The sequence below is a fragment of the Zootoca vivipara genome, chromosome 6 (assembly GCF_965207765.1).
Source record: "Zootoca vivipara chromosome 6, rZooViv2.hap1.1, whole genome shotgun sequence".
Lineage (NCBI taxonomy): Eukaryota > Metazoa > Chordata > Lepidosauria > Squamata > Lacertidae > Zootoca > Zootoca vivipara.
The window spans coordinates 94331216-94357985 of record NC_142589.1 but is presented as its reverse complement, the minus strand read 5'-3'; the positions used below and the strand labels follow the sequence as shown (position 1 = coordinate 94357985).

The 26770-nt window shown below is 46.6% G+C and overlaps 1 protein-coding gene across 2 annotated transcripts in view; it reads right to left on the bottom strand.

Annotated features, from left to right (window-relative positions):
* The window catches only part of ATP8B3 (ATPase phospholipid transporting 8B3), an 82980-nt gene that overhangs the window by 30583 nt on the left and 25627 nt on the right, over positions 1–26770 (bottom strand). For both annotated transcript variants that reach the window (XM_060275298.2, XM_088673074.1), the window contains exons 2-13: positions 22464–22505; positions 21749–21840; positions 20518–20631; positions 14489–14587; positions 12608–12669; positions 12332–12404; positions 11696–11766; positions 11390–11472; positions 10131–10289; positions 8147–8235; positions 3362–3555; positions 1602–1810 (exon numbers count right to left, since the gene is read on the bottom strand). In XM_060275298.2, the coding sequence (XP_060131281.1) occupies positions 1602–1810; positions 3362–3555; positions 8147–8235; positions 10131–10289; positions 11390–11472; positions 11696–11766; positions 12332–12404; positions 12608–12669; positions 14489–14587; positions 20518–20631; positions 21749–21840; positions 22464–22505 (1287 nt within the window). The remainder of the gene's footprint in view (positions 1–1601; positions 1811–3361; positions 3556–8146; positions 8236–10130; positions 10290–11389; positions 11473–11695; positions 11767–12331; positions 12405–12607; positions 12670–14488; positions 14588–20517; positions 20632–21748; positions 21841–22463; positions 22506–26770) is intronic.

Below are 26770 nucleotides of genomic sequence, written 5' to 3'. Positions count from 1 at the left end.
TGTTTCCGAAAGAGAGTGGGGAAAATATTAATGGCCGAATCCTTAGAAATTAAAAGTCTTACAAAGCAAAGGGAGATTAACTGTGACGCTTTTCTAGCCTCAAAAAATGAACGAGTTGCCACCAACTAAGTTCTATACTCAGAGAAGACCCATTGCAATAATGGACCTACCGTGCTTCTCCGAAAATAAGCCATACCCCAAAAATAAGCCACACCCCAAAAATAAGCCATACCCCAAAAATAAGCCATAGTGGCAGGCAGTTTAACCTACCGATACTGTACCATACTTAATAATAAAAAAGACATCCCCTGAAAATAAGCCACTGTGTTTTTTTTTGAGGAAAAATAACTATAAGACAGTGTCTTATTTTTGGAGAAACACGGTAGGTAACTCTGGCACCTTAGCAACAACGGGTCTACCCTGAGTAGGGATGGGGATCAATTAGATTTGGTGTGTGTTTAAAGCTAAATCTTATCCTATTGGCCCTTTCCTCCAGGTCTCACCCACCCAGTCTTGGAATTCTCCCACAGGCCACACCCACTCCACACAGGCCACGCCCCTCTCCACACAAGCCACACCCCCTCGCTGCTAGCCCTGAGTCCCACCCTCCCTAAGTGCTTTTTTTTCCTGGCTGGACGCATGTGCTCGAACTCCATTCGTGCCTCTTACATGCGCGTATAGAAGACAAGAGAGGACTGTCTGGGTGAGTGCACAAAAAGCTGGGATTTAAAATTCACAGCGTGTTACACGCTGAAACAAAATTATATGAAAATGAAGTGCCGTCGGTATTTAACTCCTGGTACGTTAGCAAAAATGTACAAAACGGGGTCAAATATATGTTGGAAATGTAAGGAAAAAGAAGGCACCTTCTAACATATGTGGTGGAAATGCAAGGTAATAAAAGAATTTTGGGAGATGATATGTAATGAGTTGGGGGAAAATGTTTAAAATAACATTTTCTTTTAAAAAAAAACTACCCTCGAATTTAGGAATTCTAGGTGCTGAAATCCCAAGGGAGCAGAAAAGACTATTTATGTACACCACGGCTGCGAGGATGTTATTGGCCCAGAGATGGAAATAAAGTCCCGACCAGAGGAGAATAGCAGATCAAGTGGATGGATTAAAATGCTGAAATGGCTAAAATGACCGGAAGAATCAGAAATAATAAGGAATGGGGGGAAATTTATAATATCTTAAAAACCATTGTAAAACAGTTAAAATGGTTAGCAGAATTTGAATATCACTTGTAGTTTAATGGTGAATTTTAGGCACAATGGAGAAGTAAAAAGATTTTGGATTTTATGAAAGATGCAGGAGGAAATGATCCGCAATAGGACCCACAAAGGGGAGGGGGAGGAAAGTCCGGGAGATTCCTTGGAATCTTGTTTTTAAGTTGTAAGCTGGACTTTAAAATTTTAATTTGAAGAACCAAATAAATGACTTTTAAAAAAAAAAAAGTGTGCAAAAGCTACCCCGGCGCACAAAAGGTTAGAAAAATACATTTATTGCCCTGCCCATTCTGAAGGTTGCCTAGACAGAAATGTGGGAGGGGATTTAGGAACTTCTTCCTAGATCCCAGTGGGATCCCAAGGGGACTTTACCGTATATCACGCCATTGATGCAACATTTCTTGAAGGTCATGATGTTCTGGGTCAAAGTCCCCGTCTTATCCGAGAAGACATATTCTATCTGCCCCAGCTGGTCATTCAGACTGGTGCTCCGGGCTTTGGCTGGCATGTCCTTCGGGGCGCAGTACATCTCCCTATCCCAGTTGATGAAACAACTGTTGACCAGGTATATGAATTCGAACCTGCGCCGGGGAGAACAAATACACAATCACTGAACAGGCAAAGAAGACTTTTGTGGCTTGTACAATGGTCCCCCTAGGTTGTGGACTCTCCTTCCTCGGAGGTTTCAAAGCAGAGGTTTGGACGGTCACATGGGTGCTTTGAACCTTGGGGTCCATTTCCAACTCTACAATTCTACGATTCTACAATCAGGCCCAGGGCCTGTCTAAATGCAGCATCCTGTTGTCCCTGTTGCCACTCGGATCCCACGGCCTTCTGGCAGTTCTCTCACTGCAAAGAAGCGAAGTTAAAGGGAACCAGGCAGAGGGCCTTCTTGGTGGTGGCGCCCTCCCACCAGATGTCAAGGAAATAAACAACTATCTGACTTTTAGAAGACATCTGAAGGCAGCCCTGTTTAGGGAAGTGTTTAATGTTTAATGTTTGATGTTTTAATATTCTGTTGGGAGCCACCCAGACTGGCTGCGTGACGTCCCTATTTTCATGGGAGAAACGTTGGAGGGGAAGGAATAGGACGTCCCTATTTTCAGAGGAGAAATGTTGGAGGGGATGGAATAGGACATCCCTATTGTCATGGGAGAAATGTTGGAGGGGATGGAATAGGACGTCCCTATTTTCAGGGGAGAAACGTTGGAGGGGATGGAATAGGACGTCCCTATTTTCATGGGAGAAACATTGGAGGGGATGGAATAGGACGTCCCTATTTTCATGGGAGAAACGTTGGAGGGGATGGAATAGGACGTCCCTATTTTCATGGGAGAAATGTTGGAGGGGATGGAATAGGACGTCCCTATTTTCATAGGAGAAACATTGGAGGGGATGTTGCACAACTCAGTCCCTGTACTGCCCTTCAGTCTGTGGGGATGTTGCTGCGATTGACTAAAGAGTTAGCCAACGAGGAATGTGATACCTCCTGGAAAAGTGGTATAAAATGGAATCGTAAAGCTGGAAGGAGTCTCCAGGGGCATTATAGCCTTACCTTCCAAGTTCTGGATGGCAGAATCCGGGACCGGCAGCCATTTGACACCGGAAGTTGCGTCGATGTAACTTCCGGTGTCGCTTTGCCCTTCTATGGGCACCAAAAATGGCTGCCGCCGGCTTCGAAAGTCATTTGTACGCATGTCAGGAAGTGCACCGACGCAACTTCCAGTGTCGCTTCGCCCATCTATGGGCACCAAAAATGGCTGCCGCCAACACCGGAAGTTACGTCTATGCACTTCCGGACATGCGTAGATGCGACTTTTGAAGCCGGCGGCGGCCATTTTTGGTGCCCATAGAAGGGCAAATTGAAAAGAAAAAAAATGGCCGCCGGCAGGAGAAAATAACGGAGAAAAACAGGAGACGAAGTGATACGGGGGACCACCAGGAAAAGGTAAGTAAAAAGGGGGTTTTCCCGGGGAAAACGGGAGACTTGACAGCTATGCATATAGCCCAAGCCTCATTGTCCTTGTTGGCTGACCCTATCCAGTCAGGAAGGCAGTCCATGCTGAGACACAGTCCTCTCGTGCCTCCCCGATCACAGCCGCCCGAGGAAGAGGAGGGGGCCGCTGACTTACGTGATGAGCATAGACATGGGGATGACGAGGCTGAGGAGAATGAGGAAGCCCCAGAAGGCAAAGAAGGCATATTGGATGGAGCTCGTGGTGCTGTAGAAAGCAAAGAGGTAGCCATGCTGTTCCCGGAACTTCTCGGCACAGACTCCGGAGCCAACCGCCAGGCCGAAGGAGATGAGGATGAGTGAGGTGGTTATCTGCAGAGAGAAGCGCAGAAGGGTCAGCCCTTCGTGGGGAGAAGACTCTGGACCAGTCACTCCCAACTCCAGACCCTACAAGTGTCCCTGTTTTCCTGGGGCAGTCCCGGATTTACAGAAGTCGTCCCAGTTTCCGATTTGATCCCGGAATGAAGAAGAATAAGAGTTTGGATTTGATATCCCGCTTTATCACTACCCGAAGGAGTCTCAAAGCGGCTAACATTCTCCTTTCCCTTCCTCCCCCACAACAAACACTCTGTGAGGTGAGTGGGACTGAGAGACTTCAGAGAAGTGTGACTAGACCAAGGTCACCCAGCAGCTGCATGTGGAGGTGCGGAGACGCGAACCCGGTTCTCCAGATTATGAGTCTACCAGTGACCCTGTTTTCCTTAGGATGTCCCTATTTTCATGGGAGAAATGTTGGAGGAGATGGAATAGGACAGGCATAGGCAACCTTGGCTTTCCAGATGTTTTGGAACTACAACTCCCATGATCCCTGACCACTGGCCTTGTTAGCTACGGATCATGGGAGTTGCAGTTCCAAGACATCTGGAGAGCCAAGGTTGCTTATGCCTGGAATAGGACATCCCTATATTCACGGGAGAAATGTTGGAAGGGATGGAATAGGATGTTCCTATTTTCATGGGAGAAATGGAGTTATGCGACCCCCGAGCCAAGGAAATAAGTAACTATGCAACCTTTAGAAGACATCTGAAGTAAGCCCTGGATAACGTTTAATGCTATATTATGTGTTTATATATGTCAGGAACTGCCCATAGTGGCTGGGGCAACCCAGTCAGATGGGTGGGTTAATAATAAGATGATTATTGTCAACAACCTCAGATATGCAGATGACACAACCTTGATGGCAGAAAGTGATGAGGAATTAAAGAACCTTTTATTGAGGGTGAAAGAGGAGAGCGCAAAATGTGGTCTGAAGCTCAACATCAAAAAAACCAAGATCATGGCCACTGGTCCCATCACCTCCTGGCAAATAGAAGGGGAAGAAATGGAGGCAGTGAGAGATTTTACTTTCTTGGGCTCCTTGATCACTGCAGATGGTGACAGCAGTCACGAAATTAAAAGACGCCTGCTTCTTGGGAGAAAAGCAATGACAAACCTAGGCAGCATCTTAAAAAGCAGAGACATCACCTTGCCGACAAAGGTCCGTATAGTTAAAGCTATGGTTTTCCCAGTAGTGATGTATGGAAGTGAGAGCTGGACTATAAAGAAGGCTGATCGCCGAAGAATTGATGCTTTTGAATTATGGTGCTGGAGGAGACTCTTGAGAGTCCCATGGACTGCAAAAAGATCAAACCTCTCCATCCTGAAGCTGAGGCTCCAATACTTTGGCCACCTCATGAGAAGAGAAGACTCCCTGGAAAAGACCCTGATGTTGGGAAAGATGGAGGGCACTAGGAGAAGGGGACGACAGAGGACGAGATGGTTGGACAGTGTTCTTGAAGCTACGAACATGAGTTTGACCAAACTGCGGGAGGCAGTGCAAGACAGGAGTGCCTGGCGTGCTATGGTCCATGGGGTCACGAAGAGTCGGACACGACTAAACGACTAAACAACAACAGGTTAGGGGGAAGGCTGCTGCAAGGCCTGACCCCTTTGAAATGGGGAGGCCCATAGCTCAGCAAGAGAGCATGCTGAAGGCCCCACGTTCTATCGCCGGCATTTCCAGGTAGGGCTGCCTGGAAAGATTTGCAGCTGCTGCCGGACAGTGTAGACAACACTGAGCTTAAATCTGACTCGGCATGAGATGGAAAAAGTGTTGAAAGACACTTTTATTAAGAGACCAGAAGCCTTTTTACTGGGAATCGTGGGAAAGGAAATCCCCAAAAAGGGTATTACATTCTTTCTGTACGCCACAACGGCTGTGAGGCTACTACTTGCTAAGAACTGGAAGAGTCAAGAGTTACCAACAATAGACGAATGGCAAAGGAAGATGAGGGACTTCATGGAACTTGCCGAACTGACTGGGAGACTCCGCAATCAGGGAGAAGAGATGACGGAGAAAGATTGGGGGAAATTTAAATTGTATCTGAAAAAATATTGTAATATTTGGTACAGTGGTAACTCGGGTTGAGTACCCAATCCGTTCTGGGGTGCTGTTCGTACCCTGAAAAGCACTCAACCCGAGCAGCGCTTTAGCGCATGCGGCAAAACCTGGAAATAAACGTTGCTGTTAGAAACAAAGACCCCATGGTGGATTTCACCGGTGGAGGTGTTAACGGTTAAAAAAATAAATATGGAGGGGAGGAGGGCCACTTACGAGGAGATATTGATGAAATCAGAAAAGGGATGGAAGTTGAAACCTTATGACGAAATTAAAGAACTTCTGACTGGATGGTTGCAATATCACCAAGTAAATGATGTGTTCACAAATGATTAAAAAAAAAGGTTTTGAAGATAAAAGGTCCAAATTTCAAATAGAATTGTTGGAAGGCAGAACAAAATTGTTGTCAAAAATGTATGATTTGTTGTTAGAATGGTATACGAAAGATGAATTGACAAAAGATGTGATGATAAAATGGGCAAAAGATTTTGGGTATAATATTGAATACGATGCATGGTTGAAATTGTGGAATCAAACATTGAAGTTTACTGCATGTACGTACTGCCTTGAAAGAGAATGTTTTGAAGATGATGTATAGATGGTATTTAACACCAGTAAAACTGGCTAAGATGTACAGGATGAGTGGTAAAACTTGCTGGAAATGTAAAGAGAAGGATGGTGAATTTTATCATATGTGGTGGACATGCAAAAAAATTAAAAGATTTTGGGAAATGATATATAATGAACTGAAAAAGTTTTTAAAATACACCTTTCCCCAAAAACCAGAGGCTTTTTTATTAGGATTTATAGGACAGGAGATTGTAAAAGGAGAGCAAGTACTATTTATGTTTGCGACAACCGCGGTTAGGACTTTGCTAGCCCAAAAGTGGAAAACTCAGGAGTTACCAACGATTGAAGAGTGGCAGACGAAAATGATGGACTATGCGGAATTAGCAAGACTGACTAGCAGGATCCGAAACCAGGGAGAGGCAAGGTTCCAAAAAGACTGGAGTAAATTTGTGGACTATATGGAGAGGAACTGTAGAAGTTTAAAGACACTTGCAGGACTGAAATAAATCCTACGAAATGACTTTAAGTAGAGGGAGTAAAGGAACTGCGAGACAAGAGTGGATGAGAAAACCAAATGAGGGGAGGGAGGGAAGTCAAAGCTCGGCAGAGCACAGGGAATTTGAGATAGTTGAATAGATGTTAAAAGGAGAAAATTTGTGTTTATTGTGTGTTGTTGTGTTTGTTGTTGAATGTTTTGTTATTGTTTAATGTGTTTATTTGAAAATTTAATAAATTGCTTAAAAAAGAAAGAAAGAAACCTGGAAATAAACACTTCTGGGTCCGCCAAGTACACAACCCGAGGGATGACTGTATTGCCAATTGAAGTAGCTATAGGCTTTTTGGAAATTATCTAGGATATAAGTTAAATTTTAAGTTGCTTTATGGAATTAAGATATGAGGCAATAGATTGCCAAAGAAGATTAGATTAGTGAAATCAGATGGAGGGGGTCGGAGAAAGTCACCTATGTTATGATATATTAATATGTTTTTGTTTTATTTTTTCTGTGTCTTTTTATAAAATGAATAAAATTATTTTAAAATAAATAAATAAATCTGACTCTGCATGTTCCTATTTAAATCAGAACCACGAGGACTGTAATCTTTCTTTATCTCCAGGGAATACGCCCAAAGAGGGAAGGGTCGTGAGTCAGCAGCGGAGCAGCTGCTTTGCATGCAGAACATCCTTCAGTAGCACCTTAAAGACCAACTAAGTTTTTATTTTGGTATGAGCTTTCGTGTGCATGCACACTTCTTCAGAAGTATCTGAAGTATCTGAAGAAGTGTGCGTGCACACGAAAGCTCATACCAAAATAAAAACTTAGTTGGTCTTTAAGGTGCTACTGAAGGAATTTTTTTATTTTACTTCGACCCAGACCAAAACGGCTACCTACCTGTAAGGAGAGGACATCAATCGCTGGGTTAAAGCTGACCAAAAGGTGCAGAGGTACGATTATTATCGATTCACGATGGCGTAAAAGGTTCACAGACTAAGAAGGACTTGCTCACAAATTTATTGACACACGAATTATTATACTAAGGAAGTGGAAAGGGCAAGCAGAATATAAAATGGAAGAATAGTACGAAAAGGTGTGGGTTATAGCGACTGATGATAAATTAACATGTGCCATTAAGGTAAGATGGGGAATATGCAGGAGAAATGATTTTGAGGAGATATGGAGGGTGTTTGTAGAATTTGTACTGTTAAAACGGAAAGGGGTCAAACCATTGCAAGAGGTGTTGAAATTTTGGGACGTTGGATAGTTACAACAGAATGGTCTCAGTGGTGTGGTGCACATTTTTATTCTTATTCATTTATGATTATTATTTGCCAAAAGAAAAAAAGAAAAAAGAGAAGATAAGAGAAGAGAAAACAAAACAAAACAAAACAAAACTTCCAGCTCCCATGGTTGAGGAGATAGACACAAATATCGAGGAGGGACAGCCAAATATTATTACCAGTAGCACCAAGCGATCCATCATATAGCTGAGTTTTGTTTTCTTCAGCTTGATTTTCCCACAGTTCTTCATGATTTTGGAATCGAAGCCTGAGGAGGGGAGACATTTGAATACAATTCTCTGATGAAAATAGGGACGTCCTATTCCATCCCCTCCAACATTTCTCCTGTGAAAATAGGGATGTCCTATTCCATCCCCTCCAACATTTCTCCCATGACAATAGGGACGTCCTATTCCATCCCCTCCAACATTTCTCCCATGACAATAGGGACGTCCTATTCCATCCCCTCCAACATTTCTCCCATGACAATAGGGACGTCCTATTCCATCCCCTCCAACATTTCTCCTATGAAAATAGGGACGTCCTATTCCATCCCCTCCAACATTTCTCCCGTGAAAATTGATTGCAGAACTAATGAAATGTATAAACTTGAAAAGTAAAAATGAAAACTTTAAAAACAAAAAGAAGATGCAGAAAGCTGGAGAGGAGGGAGGCCAAGAGGCAGAGATGAGTCCGGCTGGGGAAGAGGCACAGGTGTCTCCCCTCCTGCTGTGACAACCTAGAACCAGGAGAGGCATGAAAAAGGTGGAGGAGAGGTTGCTCGGCTGCATGCAGGCGGAGTCTCCGATTGCTTGGAAAAGCCCTCGGGAGGAGGCAAGGACTTTTGATCTCGGCAACTGATGTTCATGGAGGAAAGAGCTGCTCCGCCCATTAGGCCTGACACTCAGCCAAGTCTGTGGAGGTTGTGTTTTTGCTAACTCCATCTTTGAACTGTGCAGCTCCAGGAGCCCCAGAAAGCAGGTAGCGCTTGTGACTATTGGAGGGCTCTAGCATGCTCAGTGGAAGAGTGGAAATGGACGATGGGAGTTGTAGTCCAATAAATAATAATAATAATAATAATAATAATAATAATAATAATAATAATAAAAAATTTGCAGAGTGGGACTTTGGCTACCCCGTACCAACACAGCTACTTCTCTTTCACTTTGTCATGAAACTGCCAAACTAGCAGGTAATCTTTCCTAAACTACCTCCGCATTGCTGTTGCTGAGATCAGTCATGAGATTAAGGCCTCAAGAAAACTGGTACAGCGAGTTTCTTAATGCTTCCCGCTTTCAGAAGTCAGCCCAGGGCACAGGGTTGAGAGGGGAAAAAGAGGAAGAAGAATAGAGCCTTTATGTCACGGCATTTTGGCATCGGAAAAGGCGTTTGGGCAACATCTATTCCAATGCTCAGCTCAGGAAGGGACACACCATAACATCATAGCATGGCAAGGGGCCTAACTTTATATATATATATATATACTATATATATATATATATATATATATATATATATATATAGTATTTCTATACTTTTCTTTCCTAAAATATCAGGGCTTTGCATAGATTGCAGCCAACTACACTCGACTCACAGCAAACCCTTTGAAATGAAAGGACCTAAGTTAGCCGTGTCCATTAATTCCAATGGGTCTACTCTGCGTAGGGATGAGGGGGAGAATCTGGATGCGTTCCGCATTTGGGGGCGAATCTAGCAAATTCGCCCTTTCTGAAAGAACGCGAGATCTGCCCCCCCCCCTTCAAAATTTGCAGCGATCCAAATTTTGCGATGCACCTCTCCAATCAACCGACGGTTACGAAATGCATGTTGTTAAGTAAAAGCGCACATAAAAAGGAATACACCAGCGAGAGCAGGATTCAGGAATGCCTTAGATTTGCAGGAATCCCTTGCAATAAATAAATTAAAAATCTGTACGTTGCCCAACCCTCAATCAGTAAACACCGCTGCTCCCTGTGGAAGTGAGTTACTTCCACAGGTTAACTTGCATGAAGGGATTTTATCTTAGCTGCCCTGAACCTTCCAAGGGAAGATGGGTTTTTAAGGTGGGTGTTTTGGGGTCCCTCTGTGAGAAAAGCACCAAACAAGTCAAAGCAATGAAGCAGATAGATAAAGGCTTTGCTGCAAAGGCAGGGCTTAGCTCACCTGCATAGATGACGAGACCATAGCAGACCTCTGTGTTGCGCACCTTGCAGCCGCGCAGCAAGACTTTCTCACTGTCGAGGGAATATTTATCTCCCCGCCAATCCAACGTCCCTACGAAACTGTGCATCCGGCTGTTCGGCTCCTCGCAAGTGATTACCCCTGCGGAGTTTGGAAAAAGGAGAGGCGAGAAATTAACTTTCATCTTTCTGCTGCCCAGAAACTCGCTGCTTCCCTCTGCGACATGCAACCAATAATAATAATAATAATAATAATAATAATAATAATAATAATTTATATCCCGCCCCTCTGGCTGGGTTTCCCCAGCCACTCTGGGTGGCTTCCAAAAGACCATCTTCCGAGGCCCTCCTTGAGAGGTCTGGAGGGTGGCAACACGAGAACGGGGCCTTCTCTGCAGTGGCTCCCCGTCTATGGAATGCTTTCCCCAGGGAAGTTCGCCTGGCACCTTCATTATACACCTTTAGGCGCCAGGCAAAAAACGTTCCTTTTTAACGAGGCCTTTGGTTGATCTTATTGACACCCTTTTAGAATGTGGCTCTTTTGGGTTGTTGTTTTTTAATTGGGTTATTTTTTTTGGTTTGATTTTATATATTATGATTTTGTTTGTGAACCTCCCTGAGACCTCCGGGTAGAGGGCAGTGTATAAATTGAATAAACTACCGGTACTACTACTACAGTGGAACCTCGGTTTATGAACACCTCAGTTTACGAATTTTCGGTTTATGAACGCCGCGGACCCATCTGGAACGGATGAATTCACTTTCCATTACTTTCAATGGGAAAGTTCGCTTCAGTTTATGAACTCTTCAGTTTATGAACAGACTTCCGGAACCAATTACACCCATGCTTCGGGTTAAGTACGCTTCAGGTTGAGTACTCCGCGGACCCGTCTGGAACGGATTAATCCACTTTCCATTACTTTCAATGGGAAAGTTCGCTTCAGTTTATGAACGCTTCAGTTTATGAACAGACTTCCGGAACCAATTGTGTTCATAAACCGAGGTACCACTATACTAATACTCGGCTATGAGTGAAAGGTGATGATGATGATGATGATGATGATGATGATGATGATGATGATGATAATGATTAGACTTAGTTGGACTAAATATCGAGTTTAAGAAAACCACAAAGCAGAAAACACACGCACGCACATTCCAAGGAATCAACAGCATAAAGCACTAAACACCAATGGAAAACCTTTGAGAACGAAAAGTTAAGTCCTGGCTGTTGACACTCACCGTCAAAAGCAGCCATGCTCCCATCGTTCGTCAACTGCTCGTGCGTCACCAAGAGAGCTTGCCGGTACTTCAAGTTGGTCTCTCTGCGAAAGAAGGATGGAGAGGGAATTTATTAGTGCGGGAAGACAGCAGGCCGTCTCCAAAGGATGAGCCTATTCATTTATAGGGATTCGTTTATAGGGGAAATGTCCATGAAATCCTCTCGGGCGGAAGGAGGTGGCGGCCTGTATGCGTGCGCAAAGGAGCACTCAACCCCAGCCCTGAATCGCAGCGATGGCTTAAAAAGGAGAAAACAAGAAGCCTTACCCGTCAATGTCCATCGTCTCCACGTAGCAGAGGCTGTTTGGTTCTGTGCTAGAGAGCAAGAGGAGGTCCGCCTGGGGAAATTGAGAGCAGAACACCTAAGACAGGTTCCCTGATAGGCTGAGCAATTTGTACATAGCGCAGGGGGTCGGGAACTATCCGGCCACAGACAGAGTAAATTCAGGCATCCTTTCAGCCATCCACCAAGAAAGGGAGGGAGGAAAGGAGGGGAGGGGAGAGAAAGAGGAAGGAAGGGAGGGAGGAGGGAGGGAGGGAGGGAGGGAGGGAAGGGAGGATGGGAGGGAAGGAAGGAAGGAAGGAAGGAAGGAAGGAAGGAAGGAAGGAAGGAAGGAAGGAAGGAAGGAAGGAAGGGGAAAGGAAAGGAAAGGAAAGGAAAGGAGAAAGGGAGGGAAGGAGGGAAGGAGGGAAGGGAAGGGAGGAAAAAGGGAGCGAAGGAAGGAAGGAAGGAGAAAAGGTGTGAAGGAAGGAAGGAAGGAAGGAAGGAAGGAAGGAAGGAAGGAAGGAAGGAAGGAAGGAAGGAAGGAAGGAGAAAATGAGGGAGGGAGGGAAGGAAGGAAGGAAGGAAGGAAGGAAGGAAGGAAGGAAGGAAGGAAGGAAGGAAGGAAGGAAGGAACTTACAGGCACAATGCTATCCTTGCGGAGGCAGACGATGTCACCCACGCAGATATCCCGCCATTTCTTCTGGATGAAACTGGGTTGGGGGGAACAAGGAGAGAGAATCAGCCGCGTTAGAAGAGCAAGGGTGAAGGGCAGGGGCTTGTCCACTCTCAGAGGCAGTCAATGCCCCCTAAATGCCAGCCGCTGGGGAGAGTTGCTGGGGTGGAGGGAGGGGCTTCCCCTATGGGCATCTGGCAACACGGAAGACCCCTACCCTTCTCTTCCAGCTCCCCTCACCTTTTCCCCATCAAGATCTCACAGGGGCGGCTGTTGATCTCCCAGTCGCTATGATGCCGGCCCTGCAGAGCAAAAGGAGGAGAGAAAAGAGGTTATTTCCATTGCCAGTACTATATAGACATACGAGCCAGGTTTATCCGCCTGTCCTACATAAATTCCCAGGACGTACAGACCAATTATTATTATTATTATTATTATTATTATTATTATTATTAGTTTATACCCCGCCCATATGGCTGGGTTTCCCCAGCCACTCTGGGCAGCTTTCAACAAAATATTAAAATACAATAGTCTATTGAACATTAAAAGCTTCCCTAAACAGGGCTGCCTTCAGATCTCTTCTAAAAGTCAGGTAGTTGTTTATTCCCTTGAAATCTGACCGGAGGACGTTCCACAGGGTGGGCGCCACCACCAAGAAGGCCCTGCGCCTGGTTCCCTGTAAGCTCACTTCTCGCAGGGAGGGAACCGCCAGAAGGCCCTCAGGAGATGGACCCCGGGGTCCGGGCTGAACGATGAGGACCTCCTTACTACTCCAGGACGAAAACCCAGAAGTCTCACCGTCAGTTGCTAGATTTTGTGCCGCCGTGATGGACATCCTCCGAAACCAGTCCTAAATTGAAGGCCTGTATTGCGAGACCTGTATCCCCTTAAGCTCCATCTCTTAGAGTTGTTTGAACAGCGTGACTTTAAGTTCTTTATCTGTTTTAATTATCAGTTCTTATCCATCCGTTATCTGTGTTTAATCTCGTATTCTATTCACATGTTTTATCCTATCCTTGTGCCTTTGCTCTGAATTGCTTTAACAATTACCCGTTGAAATAAATTCAAGGAGCCACAGAAAGAAGGGGGGAAGGAAGTCGAGTTTCGAAAAACCAAAATGATTGCAAAATTAGTGAAATGTATAAAAGGAGTGAAATGTATAAACTTGAAAAGTACAAAATACGTGAAAACCGAAAAAAAGAAAAGAAACTTCTTCCATAAGCGCTTGCCAATAGTTCGGTTGGTTGGCGCTGATAATGCCAAGGTCGCAGGTTCGATCCCTGTATGGGAGAGCTGCTTATTCCTGCATTGCAGGGGGTGAGACTAGATGACCACCGGGGATCCCTCCCAATTCTATGATTCTACCTCTTTCTTTTTTTACAATATTTTTATTAAATGTTTACATATATATTCCATAAATCATTTAACATTCATTCATTTCTTATACAATATTTCTGGACTTCCATCAACCACGTCTCAAGATTTCCAAACTTTTTAAACTTCGTCTTGTATTCCTTATTTCACTATTACTTTTAATAATCACTAATCAATTTTCAATTTCCTAATTTATCTCTGCAATATTTAATACATTCCTCCTTACAAAACCTCCTGCAAACCTACAAGCGTAATTTGTTGATTACAATTGTTTTTCAAATATTTCTCAAATTTAGTCCAATCCTTCAAAAAACCTCTGGTCCTGCCGCTTTCAAATTCTCCCTGTCATCTTATCCAGGACGAACTGGCTGTGACATCTGTCACCCCATTGATCGCCAGGGTTGATTTGGCTGATCTGGCTGGCTAGGCGGGTGTCCCTTCCCTCCCTCACCACTCCATGTGCGTCCCTCCCGAAGCTGCGCGCTCGGTGGAAGAGGACGACCATCCCAGATACTGTAGAAGGAGTGTACTGTTCTTCGGTCAAGGGTATACGATCGCTGCGCTCCCCTGCTAATACCTCCAAACAAGCTCTATGATTCTACCTTTCGAGGGCAGGACATTCCAGAGGCTAGGTGGCGCCACACTAAAAGCCCTGTTCCTATATTGTGTGGAAAGGGAACCCTGATAAGATTAAATTTGCAGGTAAGAGATCCACGGGGGTTCCCCAACGCACCAACCCATACTTACAATGTCATCAATCAGGTCCCGGACACCTCTGATGGAAAGCAGGAGCGCGAGGGGGAAGAGGAGGGCAAACCAGGGGAGCGTGGAGATCTGGGGGACAGTCTGAAACAGAAGACAGGCCAGGAACAATGACTATTCAGAGATTTCTCACAATCAGGGCTGAGGCTAGCTTCTCCCCAAGATTCCCAGCAGGACCCAAATGGCTTCACCACGGGACGCTTGTCAGGCATTGTGCCAAATCCCTAATTGGGAGCAGTTTGGCCATGACCCAGGTGCCACATATTTTTTATATATAAAAAAAGCTGTTAAAATGCTTTCTAAAAAGAAAAGAAAAACGTTTTGAAAAATACATCGAGTTTGGCATAGCTCGCTATCGCCACCTAGGGACACGTTTGTGTATCGCACTTCACGACACGTTTTGAAATGTTTTATTTGCAGCTGTGTGGCTGAGACCCCGGAAAAGCCATTGGCAGACAAAGGCTGGCTGAAAGCGGAGATGAATGCCGCACCCCCTAGCCAAATCCGACTGGACTGAACTGGACCACAGCTCCTTCGCCAGAGCCTGTTCCACGTCCTCCAACATTTCTCCGATGGAAATAGGGGCGTCCTTCTTCAAATAGAGGCATTCCTTCCATGGTATCTGGAGGGATTCGGATTTCCCCATCCCTGATTATTATTATTTTTATAAAAAAAGAGTCATTTTCTACTCTTAGGTGGGGCAGGGCTGTATTGAGGTTTGGTGAGGCCCTAAGCTCCTGAAGGTAATGGGGCCCTTTATAGGTCCAGCTGTCCTGTCAAAACTTCTGTTTTGAGCGTTACACTGAGGTCTGTCTGTTTTTGCTTTTCATTTTGCGTTTCTGTTTTTGCGGCTCTTTTTCGTTTTGTTTTTGTGACTGCGTGGAACCCAGTTCAGCTACTGATGGATCGATTGATCGTGTGACTGCAGTACATTGTTTATTGCTTTCATTTTATGGATCGGTGGTCTCGTTAGATAGTAAAATCCATGTTCAATTGCTGTTTTAGGGGTTGTTTTTAAAAGTCTGGAACAGATTCATCCATTTTGCATTACTTTCTATGGGAAAGCGCGCCTTGGTTTTGGAAAGTTTTGGTTTTGGACTGCAAGCGAAAGAAGTCACCAACGATGCCATGAAGAGGGCGACATTCTTCAGCGTCTGTGGAGAGGAGACGTTTGAAATCGCCCGGGCTCTCCTTGCACCTAGAGATGTCGCTACCGTCTCTTACAAAACAATAATGGAACGGCTGAAGGAGCACTTCTCACCACAGCCCTCGGTGGTAGCTTGCCGAAATGCCTTCTACGCAAAGCGGCAAGCCCCAGGGGAAACCATAACTGGGTTTGTGACCTCCCTCCGCCAAGCCGCCCGGTTATGCAACTTCTCAGAATTGGAGAACATGCTTCATGACCGCCTCGTCGGTGGCCTGAGGGACGAGATGTTGCAACGACGCCTCTACGCCAAAAAAGACCTCACGTTCCAGATTGCTCTGGAGGAAGCCCTGGCAACCGAAGCCGCCGAGAGGTCAACGCAAGAGGCACGACCGGCCCCGCCATCCCAACCGAGGGTCTACCACGAAGACCTCACCGACGAATCCGAATCTGACAGGGAGGAAGTACACCGAGTACAGCGGCGCACTCAAGCAGCACACACACCACAGCAGCCTCGACGAGAAGGAGGGAACTGTGCAAGCTGCGGGGAGAACCACGAGAGGAGGACCTGTCGTTTCCGCAACGCAGAGTGCAGGCAGTGCAGAAAATTGGGACACATCGCCCGGGTGTGTCGGGCTCGACTCACCCGTCGACAAGCATCAGATGACCGACCCAGGAGCCCCAGGTCACACGGCACCATGCACCAAGGCAACTCGACGGAGATCACGGACTACCAGGTATTCCAGTTGCCCCATCCCAGCACAGAGAAAATTTATATAGAGGTACAGATAGAGGGAGCCCCATGCCGCATGGAGCTGGACACGGGTTCAACTCTATCCATAATCTCGGCCCGAACATTAAGGGAACTGTGCCCTAATGGGGGTCCCAAACTAAGGCCGGCCCCATTCACCCTCCGGGACTTCCAGAAATGTAAGGTCCCTACTATGGGGGTGGGGACCTTCAGGGTGCAATATCGAGGGCGAAAGCAACAATTGGACTTGCTGGTAGTTAAGGGCCCCTACGTTAGCTTACTGGGACTGGCATGGTTTGGACCTCTGGGGCTAGCCGTTACCGGGGTGAACCGCACTAGCTTACAAGTGGACGTGGACGCCATATGCAAAGAGTTTCCAGGGGTTTTCGATGGGGCATTGGGACGATATACAGGACCCCCCATTGCCCTACAGCTGGACCCCGCTGTACGACCCATCAGGCACAAGGCCCGCCGGGTCCCGTTCGCCCTGAAACCCCGCATAGACGAGGAATTGGACCGGCTCGTGGAGCAAGGAGTGCTGGAGCCGGTGCCCAACGCCCCCTGGGAAACTCCAATTGTCACACCCGTCAAGCCTAACGGTTCGGTCCGCATCTGTGCAGACTACAAATGCACCATAAACAAGGCTCTCACGGCCCATGCATACCCAGTGCCAGTGGTCAGCCATGTCCTCGCCACCCTGGCTGGGTCAAAAATCTTTGGCAAACTGGACTTGGCCCAAGCGTATCAACAGTTGCCTGTGGACGAAGCCACAGCAGAGGCTCAGACGATTGTGACGCACAGAGGGGCATTCAGAGTTAAGCGGCTGCAATTTGGCGTTAGCGTGGCACCAGGCATATTCCAGAATCTAATGGACTCTCTCCTTAAAGGGATTCCTGGCGTCACCCCCTTCTTCGATGATGTACTGATCGCCGGGCCCACACCAGAGGAATTTGAGGACCGCCTCCGCTCCGTCCTGCACCGTTTCCAGACGGCGGGCCTCAAGGTGAAGCGGGAAAAGTGTTTACTGGGAGTGCCGCAGGTGGACTTTCTGGGATTTAAGGTGGACGCAGAAGGGGTCCATCCAACCGGTGACAAGGTACGGGCCATTTGTGAGGCCCCAGCGCCCAAGAGCAAGCCCGAACTTCAGTCATTCTTGGGACTATTGAACTTTTACCATGCCTTCCTTCCCCATAAGGCAGCGGTAGCGGAGCCCCTACACAGACTCCTAGATAAAAGGGCCCCTTGGGTGTGGGGCCAGCGACAAAGGGCCACATTCCAGGCAGTCAAGGACTTGCTCGTCTCGAACTCGGTCTTAGCACACTTCGACGAGAGGCTGCCAGTGGTGCTGGCATGCGACGCCTCTCCCTATGGCATCGGCGCTGTCCTGGGACACCAACTCCCGGATGGAAGAGAGGTGCCGGTGGCATACTTCTCCCAGACGCTTGCTGCAGCCGAACGAAACTACTCACAGATTGACAAGGAGGGTCTGGCAATCGTGAAGGGCGTAAAAAAATTCCATGATTTCTTGTACGGGCGGCCCTTTACCATAGTGACTGACCACAAGCCGTTGCTTGGCCTGTTTGCCCCTGAGAAGCAGACCCCCCAAGTGTTGTCTCCACGTGTCCTCAGGTGGTCAATTTTCCTTGCCGGCTACCAGTATGCACTAATCCACCGCCCTGGGAAGGCGATGGGCCACGCAGACGCCCTCAGCAGGCTACCACTACCAGAAACAGGCCCCGACCCAGCGCCTGCGCAAGAGGTTATGACCCTGGAGCTGCTTCCCGACCGACCCATTCAGGCACAAGAAGTTGCGCACCATTCCACAAAAGATAGGGTCATCTCCCGGGTCCTGGACTGGGTGTGGCGAGGATGGCCCAGCAGCAGCCCCGGGCCAGAATTCGCTGGCTACACAAACCGCAAACATGAACTGTCGGCCCACAAGGGGTGCCTGTTATGGGGAAGCAGGGTCGTTGTTCCCCAGCCCCTCCGCAAAAGGGTCCTCACAGCCCTACACGAGACACACCCAGGGGTAGTGAGGATGAAGGCCCTTGCCAGGAGTTATGTGTGGTGGCCGGGGATTGACAGAGAGATAGAGGCCTGGGTCCAACACTGCCAGACCTGCCAAGAATCCCGCCCGGATCCCCCAAGGGCCCCAGTCCAGCCCTGGGAGTCCGCCCGACATCCATGGTCACGCTTGCACGTGGACTTCGCTGGCCCCTTCCAGGGAAAAACATTCTTCATAGTGGTGGATTCCTACACCAAATGGCTGGAGGTCGCACTGGTACCATCCACTTCTACGGCGGCAGCCATCCGGGTACTACGTAAGCTGTTTGCGACCCACGGGCTCCCTGACACCCTCGTCTCGGACAATGGAACCGCATTCACATCAGAGGAGTTCCAGACCTTCACAGCGCAGAACGCCATCCGCCACATCCGCTCAGCACCATTCCACCCTGCCACCAATGGCCAAGCGGAGCGCATGGTGCGGACCACCAAGGACAGCCTCCGCCGCATGACACAAGGGGACTGGGAATACCGCCTTGCCGCATTTCTTCTAGCACAGCACAGCACCCCAAGCACAACGACGGGCCGGAGCCCAGCTGAATTACTAATGGGCCGGCGCCTTGCAACTAGACTGGACCGACTTCACCCCGACAGAGCTCAGGATGAGGTAGTGGTGGGGAAAGGCAGGAACCCCCGGACATTTGTGGCCCAGGACCCAGTGTATGCAAAGAATTTTGGGGCAGGCCCAGCATGGGTACCCGCCACAGTCACCAAGGTGACCGGTCCCGTGTCGTACGAGGTACTAACGGAAGGGGGGCAATATTGGCGCCGCCACTGCGACCAGCTACGGCGACGATTCCCAGGAGGAACTCGGGAGGAGAGCGGGACAGAGGGGTCCCAAGGGGACAGCAGGGCAGTGAGGCCTGTAGAGCGAGAGGGGTGGGCAGGGGAAGCAGAAGCAGTAGGCACAGAGGGGCGCCCCGAGGCTGGAAGGACACCGGAACCAGAGCTACAACCTAGTGGTTCAGTGGCGCCAGACCAGACAGCCCTGGCACAGCCAGCAGCCTCGGAACACGAGCCAGAACCAGAACCCCTGACCAAGGAACACCCCAGGCCACAACGCACACGGAGGCGGCCAGCAGACCTTGGGGACTACGAATGCAACTTCCCGGGCAGGACTGGAACTTAGAGGGGAGGGGTGTTATGTACTGAGCTGAATCCTAGAACAATAGGATTCACAATCAGCGGGAGCTACCCAATCCAACTCCAGGTGGAAGTGAATCCGCAACCTGATTGGCCTGCTGGAGCAGCCAATCAGGCGGCTGGCAGAAGTGAATCTGCTACCTGATTGGCCTGTAGGAGCAGCCAATCAGGCTGCAGGCAGAAGTCAATCCATAATATAATTGGCCCACAGGTGTAGCCCTGAAGTAGCCAATCACGCAAGGCCCATTGTGTAAATAATGTATATAAGCAGATGGTTTGGGGGAAAGAGCCATTCGTCTTCTCTTCTCCTCCTTGATGACTATGAGCTGAATAAAGAGCATGAAATTCACTCTTGACTCTGAGTATATTTCAGGAACAGACTTCTGGAACGGATTAAGATTGAGAAGCAAGGCACCACTGTACCACTGTATTTTATATCTGTTTTTTTTAAAAGATCTCCCAATCTTGATGCTTGAAGCAATAGGTGCTAGGGGTCACAGAATCATAGAGTTGGAAGAGACCACAAGGGCCATCCAGTCCAACCCCCTGCCAAGCAGGAAACACCATCAAAACATTCTTGACATATGGCTGTCAAGCCTCTGCTTAAAGACCTCCAAAGAAGGAGACTCCACCACACTCCTTGGTAGCAAGTTCCACTGTTGAACAGCTCTTACTGTCAGGAAGTTCTTCCTAATGTTTAGGTGGAATCTTCTTTCTTGTAGCTTGAATCCATTGCTCCGTGTCCGCCTCTCTGGAGCAGCAGAAAACAACCTTTCTCCCTCCTCTATATGACATCCTTTTATATATTTGAACATATTTGTCATGGACACCCCACCCCACCCCCAAAAAAGGCTGGCTGCAGAACTCCTTTCTGGGACAACCCCGTTCCCAAATACATGAGAAGCCCCTTACCTGTAGGATGATGATGAAGATGAAGTATAAATTAACCAGTCGGTGAAGCTGTTCGTACAGGTTGAGCGGGAGGAAAGTGAGGACGTTGTACTTGGCCGTCTTGATGCCGTTGTCCTGAACACGAAGGTGGAAGGAGAAAAAAATATAAATAAAGATGTGCGTTCTGAGTTTTATTCGAGTTATCAAATCAGTTAGGGGAACTGAGAAAAATTGTGTACGCCCAAAATTCGCCAGAAGGAAGCAGGAACAGAATCGGCAAATTGCATTTGCTTAACTCTCTCCTCTCTTTGAAATCTATGGTCGCTATCAAAATTATTCACAACTCCCCCCCCCCCAATGGCAAATCAAAATTTGCAGTCTTTCGGCTGTTTTCAAGGAGACAATCCGTTGCATTGAACTGTTTCAATGGCTTCTGTTCGACTTGTTGCAAACAGCTGAGTCTGTAAATTTTGATAATTAACCTGATTTGCAATGGGTTTTTTCTTTTGTAATAATAATTTCGATTGCGACAGTACATATCAGCGTCTTGCAGCTCTAAAATGAGAGAAGGCAACTAATATTGAGAAGTTAGTGGGAGGTTCGCCTGGCGCCATCATTATATATTTTTAGACGCCACGTGAAAAATGTTCCTCCTTGGTCTGATTAATATTCCACAGCCTTTTAAATGTGTCTATGGGAAGCGAGAGGGTACTATTTTGCTGTTTTGATTTTACTCATTTACTTGTTTTTATCCTGGATTTTATTCTGTGGGCAGTGCTTTTTTAAAAAAAAATATTTAGGGGTACTCTCATTTTGACTCAAGAAAACCACCATTTTATAGTTCAAATTGGGAGAAATAAATAGAGCGAGTAGCAACGGAACTGAGGATTCATTGTGCTAGAGAAGAAACTAAAAATTTAATATATATATTTTTAGTTTCTTCTCCCGTTAGATTCACAAAATGTTTAGGGGCATGCGTACCCCTGCATACCCCCAGAAAGAAAAGCACTGGGTATATTAATCAAATAAACCAATTAATCAATAAATCAATAAGGATTTTGTTACTGCAGGTTGCCTAATGGTTGGGCTGGCCCTTTCTAGAACCCAGTAATGTTTTCTCCAAGCTGCAGTGGCTCCGCTGCTTTAAAAAGGAAATATGATTTGCAGTAAGCACCGAGGCTTTGGGGAGGGGGACGGAACTGGACTTGCCATAAGCTACAAGATCAATAAAACAGAGGTTCCACTGCCTTACCGCGTATTTCTTCCTCTTCAGGCACCAGGCGTGGGTCGTGTGAAACTGCTTGTGGTATGCCCTGTCATTGGCCTTCACGATCCAGGTGAAATCTGGACAAAGAGAGGTAGGAAGAAGGGCTCAGAGGTAGCACTCCTTGCAGAGAGCAGCCTAGAATCCCATGATAGAAAAGAGATGCCTGGAACACAAGCAGCTAGAGAGATCTAGAACCCAAGAGGTGCCTAGAACCCTAAAAGGGGAAATGGATGTCCAGAGCACAAATGAGCCTAGTACCCTGAAATATTAAGTGAGGTCTATAAACCAAACCAGACAGAAGTCTAGAACCCTGGGATATCATGAGAGCTCCAGAACCGCTCCCCTCCAGTTAATCTGGAGCATTCAATCCAGCGCTTAGCTTGAGGTTCACGGAGACGTTTGCTAGGTCTCTTTCTCCCTCTTAATATACATAATTTATTGATTTAAAGACCGGTTCTTATTATTCTTTTTGTTTTAAAAAAACCCACTCTTCAGTCACAAAAGACTTTCAGTGTGGCTCACAAATCGTGAAAGAGAGGAAGAACGAAAGGAAGGAAGGAAGGAAGAGAAAAACAGCAAAATGAAAGAAGGAAAGAAAGAAATCCGCAGGCTTACAATGTAAAAAAAAACATGACACAAAAGGAAAGCAGGTTGGGAGGGAAGAGGAAATAAGCAAGCACAGGTTCAAATTCTCAGTTACCTTGTTGGGATTTGGGTTCATCCTGGCTATCCATTTTGATCCCTAGAAATCAAATAGAGAGGTAGATTAGACAGACTGCACCAGTCATGTATCTGGGTCAGAATCCCTTAGCAGCAGCAATGAAAAGAACCATATTCTTGACGCATTCCACGCAATATTTCACTTATCTTTCGTGAATACACGAAAGCTCGTTTCAGCACTTCACTTGCAAAGATCGTGGGGAAAGGGTCGGTGAAAAGTTTGCATCCGAAATAAAACACAGTAAAACGAAGCGTCGATATAAGACTCTTGCTTTCAAATTAATCTCCTGGAAGACAATCAATGTTTTTGAAAAGCCAAAGGGGTCTTCTGAGGTCTAACAGTAGAACCAGGATGAGGACGTTTAAGTCAACAAGTGAGTCAGACTCAATAAAACATCTACTATATCGCCTAGGTTTTTTTTCTTCCAATTATAGCAATAATTATAATGAAGCAGTATTAGGACCACACCACACCACACCGGTCTAATATCCCCAGTGCTACAAGATTGTCACAAGAGCTCCTGAATTAAAATTGTCTATCAAAAACTTCCCTCTTGTGGTTTATCACAACAACAGCTACTCACTTTGGGTTTTAGTAAAGCAAACAGCCTAATTTGTCAGCGCCTAAATGATATTGAGCGTCAGAACAACTTGGCCACAATCAGGAAATTTTGCCCATGGTGTGACTATTTTCCACCTTCCCATTTTGACTCTCCGGCACCCTATCTGCATAACCTTGCAATTCCAAAAATATAGACGTGCTTTGACTCTCGCAAGATTGAATGTCTCGCCCTCGGCTGGACTTGAGGGACGATTCCAATAGATTCCACACGGAAAACGTCCCCGTGGAAATGGCAGTCCTGAATCGGTGGTGCATGCCCTCCTGGCTTGCCCTCTTGATAAAGACTTGAGGAATGAGATTATCCCCCCTCTTTTATTGTCCATTCCGGGTCGCCCAGCCACTGCCCCAGTGTCCTTTCTCTGGGCAGACCAAGATGAGCAGGTGACAGCAAAGGTGGCAAGGTTTTTTAGCTGGGGCTATCAGAATAAGGTCCACGATTTGACCATTGATTCAAAACCCTAAAATGTATTTTATAAAATTGACTTTTTATTTCTATTCTTTATATATTGTATTGTTGTTTTATTGCTATGACCGATGGCTGACTCAAATAAAGATTCATTCATTCATTCATTCATTCATTCATTCACAAAGTAGTGGGGATATTCTGGTTTATTAGCTGCCCTTGACCCAAAAGTCCCTGGGTGAGCCACGACATGCCAAAGTACAAGATCAACAACGGTTTGAAACAAACTGTGATGCCAAGAACAGGGCAGGTCCTAAAATAAGAGACATCTCAAGCACAGAAGGTCAGGGTAAATAAATATGTACCATATAAACAACACTGCTTTACTGTGGTTTGCAGACGCAGCTGATGGATAATGATATTGGTATACTGGGAGATGCTATCTAGAGATTAGGTGGGACGCTGGTGGTGCTGTGGTCTAAATTCCTGAGCCTCTTGGGCTTGCTGATCAGAAGGTTGGCGGTTCGAATCCCCACGACGGGGTGAGCTCCCACTACTCTGTCCCAGCTCCTGCCAACCTAGCAGTTCAAAAGCACGCCAGGGCAAGTAGATAAATAGGTGCCGCTGCGGCGGGAAGATAAAGAGCGTTTTCATGTGCTCTGGCACTCGTCATGGTCTTCCGTGCGCCAGAAGCGGTTTAGTCCTGCTGGCCACATGACCCGGAAAGCTGTCTGTGGACAAACGCCGGCTCCCTTGGCCTGAAAGTGAGATGAGCGCCGCAAGCCCAGAGTCGCCTTTGACTGGACTTAACCATCCAGGGGTCCTTTACCTTTACCTTTACCTTTTTACCTTATCTAGAGATTAACTGAGAACATCTTCGGGTGCATCTTATCAATCAATCAATCAATTTATTGTGCATAGCCTTTACAATGTACAGCAGGAAGCAAGGCAAGGATTTCTTCTGAAACCTTAGGAAATAGTTTACAGCATATACAGTACAAAGTTTTGAAATTAGAGAGCAGCCGTCATACCAACGAGCACCTCAAATCTCTGGTTCTCTAGCCTCTTCCAGAGTGACTGAACCTGTCCTGTTTGGTTCGGCGCTTACTTAAGATCACGAAGCGCAACATCAGAGTCTAACCCGCCTTAAGTTCAAACCACTGTGGTTTTCTAGCTTGGCTTCATGGTTTGGTGGGGGCCAAAAGCTCCAGGCAAATGAATTGAATCGGATACCGTCACCAGACAAATCTCAGGCCTCAAAAGGCAGGTAGGAAATGTTTTTCCAAACTGTCTGGGCAAGCAATCCAGGATCCTTTGCTGGCATTGGCCGGGATTTTCTCTAGGATAACGCCAGCGGCCGGCAAAAACCCGTCCTGCCTTTAAATTTGCAAAAGATGACCAGCCCTTTTGGTTGAAAGAATGAGAATGTCTAACTTTGAGGGGGGCGGCATGTGGTTGATGACTGATAGATGACTGATAGATAGACTGCATTTGAAGCCCACCTTTGGGGATACAGTGGGACCTCTAGTTACGAACACCTCTGGATACGAATGCTTGAGGCTACGCACGCAGCAAACAGGCACCCCTGGGTGCGAATGTTTCGGGATAAGAACGGACCCCTGGAACAAATTAAATTCCTATCCAGAGGTACCACTGTACATGGTTATGCCCTTCATTTAATATCCACGACAACCTTGTGAGGTAGGTTGGGCTGAAAGGCCCGAGGTTACCCTATGAACTTCATGGCCGAGCGGGGATTCGAACCCTGGTATCCCAGGTTGGCACTCTAACCCAGAGGTTCCCAAACTGATTTGACCTACTGCCCCCCTTTTCAGAACAAAAAAAAAACCCCTTGGAAATCGACCTCCTTTAAAGTAACAAACAGAAAGATGCTGTGCCTTGCCGCAGCCGCCAATCACCCGCCCCATCGCTGCTGCCAAACTCCTGCTTGCTGCTGCCATTAATCGCCCTCCCTCCCTTTCCCCTTCACTATTCGTGTATAAGACGGCACCCAATTTTTGCCTCTCTTTTTTATAGCAAAAGTATCATCTTATACACAGAAAAAACAGTATAGAGCAGGCATCCCCAAACTTTGGCCCTCCAGATGTTTTGGCCTACAACTCCCATGATCCCTAGCTAACAAGACCAGTGGTCAGGGAAGATGGGAATTGTAGTCCAAAACATCTGGAGAGCCAAAGTTTGGGGATGCCTGGTATAGGGTTTAAAAAGACAACCCGCACACAGGGAACCCAAATTCTCCGGGTGGACAACTTGATTCTTCAAACTGTATAAATTATGCCGGGTGGACGAAGCAAGGCAAGTTTTCCTGAGAATTTCAGCTTCCAGCTTTCTAGTTCTCAGGGAGGTAGGCTTGGCGAAGTCACTGAAAAAGATTTCCCCAGGGGTGGGGTGGAAATTTTGCCGGATAAAATATATTGTGCCACCATATCCTATATATGAATCCACGGAATACAACTTTCTGAGAAGTTTCATGCTCTTTTGGAGGGGTGATGAGAGTCCGAAGTTTCTAGTCCTCATCGGCCGTGAATAATAGATCTACAGTTTGGACTACGACTCACCTGAATTGTGATCCAAAACATCAGGAGGGCACAGGGTTTGGGTTGTCAAAATGGCATTGTTGTGTTATTTCTTCACATTACACATTGTACGCCGGCTATTTAAGGCTTTAGAAAAGCTCTTGAGATCACAATGAAAGATGGATGTTTTAAAAGTTTTGTATTGTTGGTTAGTTTGTGCCTTGATTGCTAGAGAGTTTCTCTTGCACAGGGATTTGCATGATTATTAAACAAAGACTTGGAATCCCATTTTGATTTTCTTTTCCCTTTTATCTTTCTAGCGCTCATGGAGAGGGTTGTGGGAAAAGCATGGGCAATGCCTGCAGAAAGGTGCAGGTCTACTTAGAAGTAAGTCACACTGGGCTGTATCCAAACAAACTTGGAGTAGACCCATTGAAATTAAGTCAAGTGCAGTGACGGTTTTTAATTTCAGTAGGACAAATGTTGGCTATGCAGCCGGCTGCGGACAGCGGGCTTACTCCCGAGTAACTGAGGAAGGGGTGGAAGAGAAACGAGGAAAGAAAATAGCAAATTCGCCCTCAAGGACTGGCATTTTCCTACATAGCTATCATTCGTCGGCTAGAAAATTAAAAGAGAGAGAAGGAGAGACATGTACAGCTTAGACAGGCTGGCACAAGCTTTCAGTTGTACGCAAAAGCAACAGACACAAACCACCCGCAATTCAC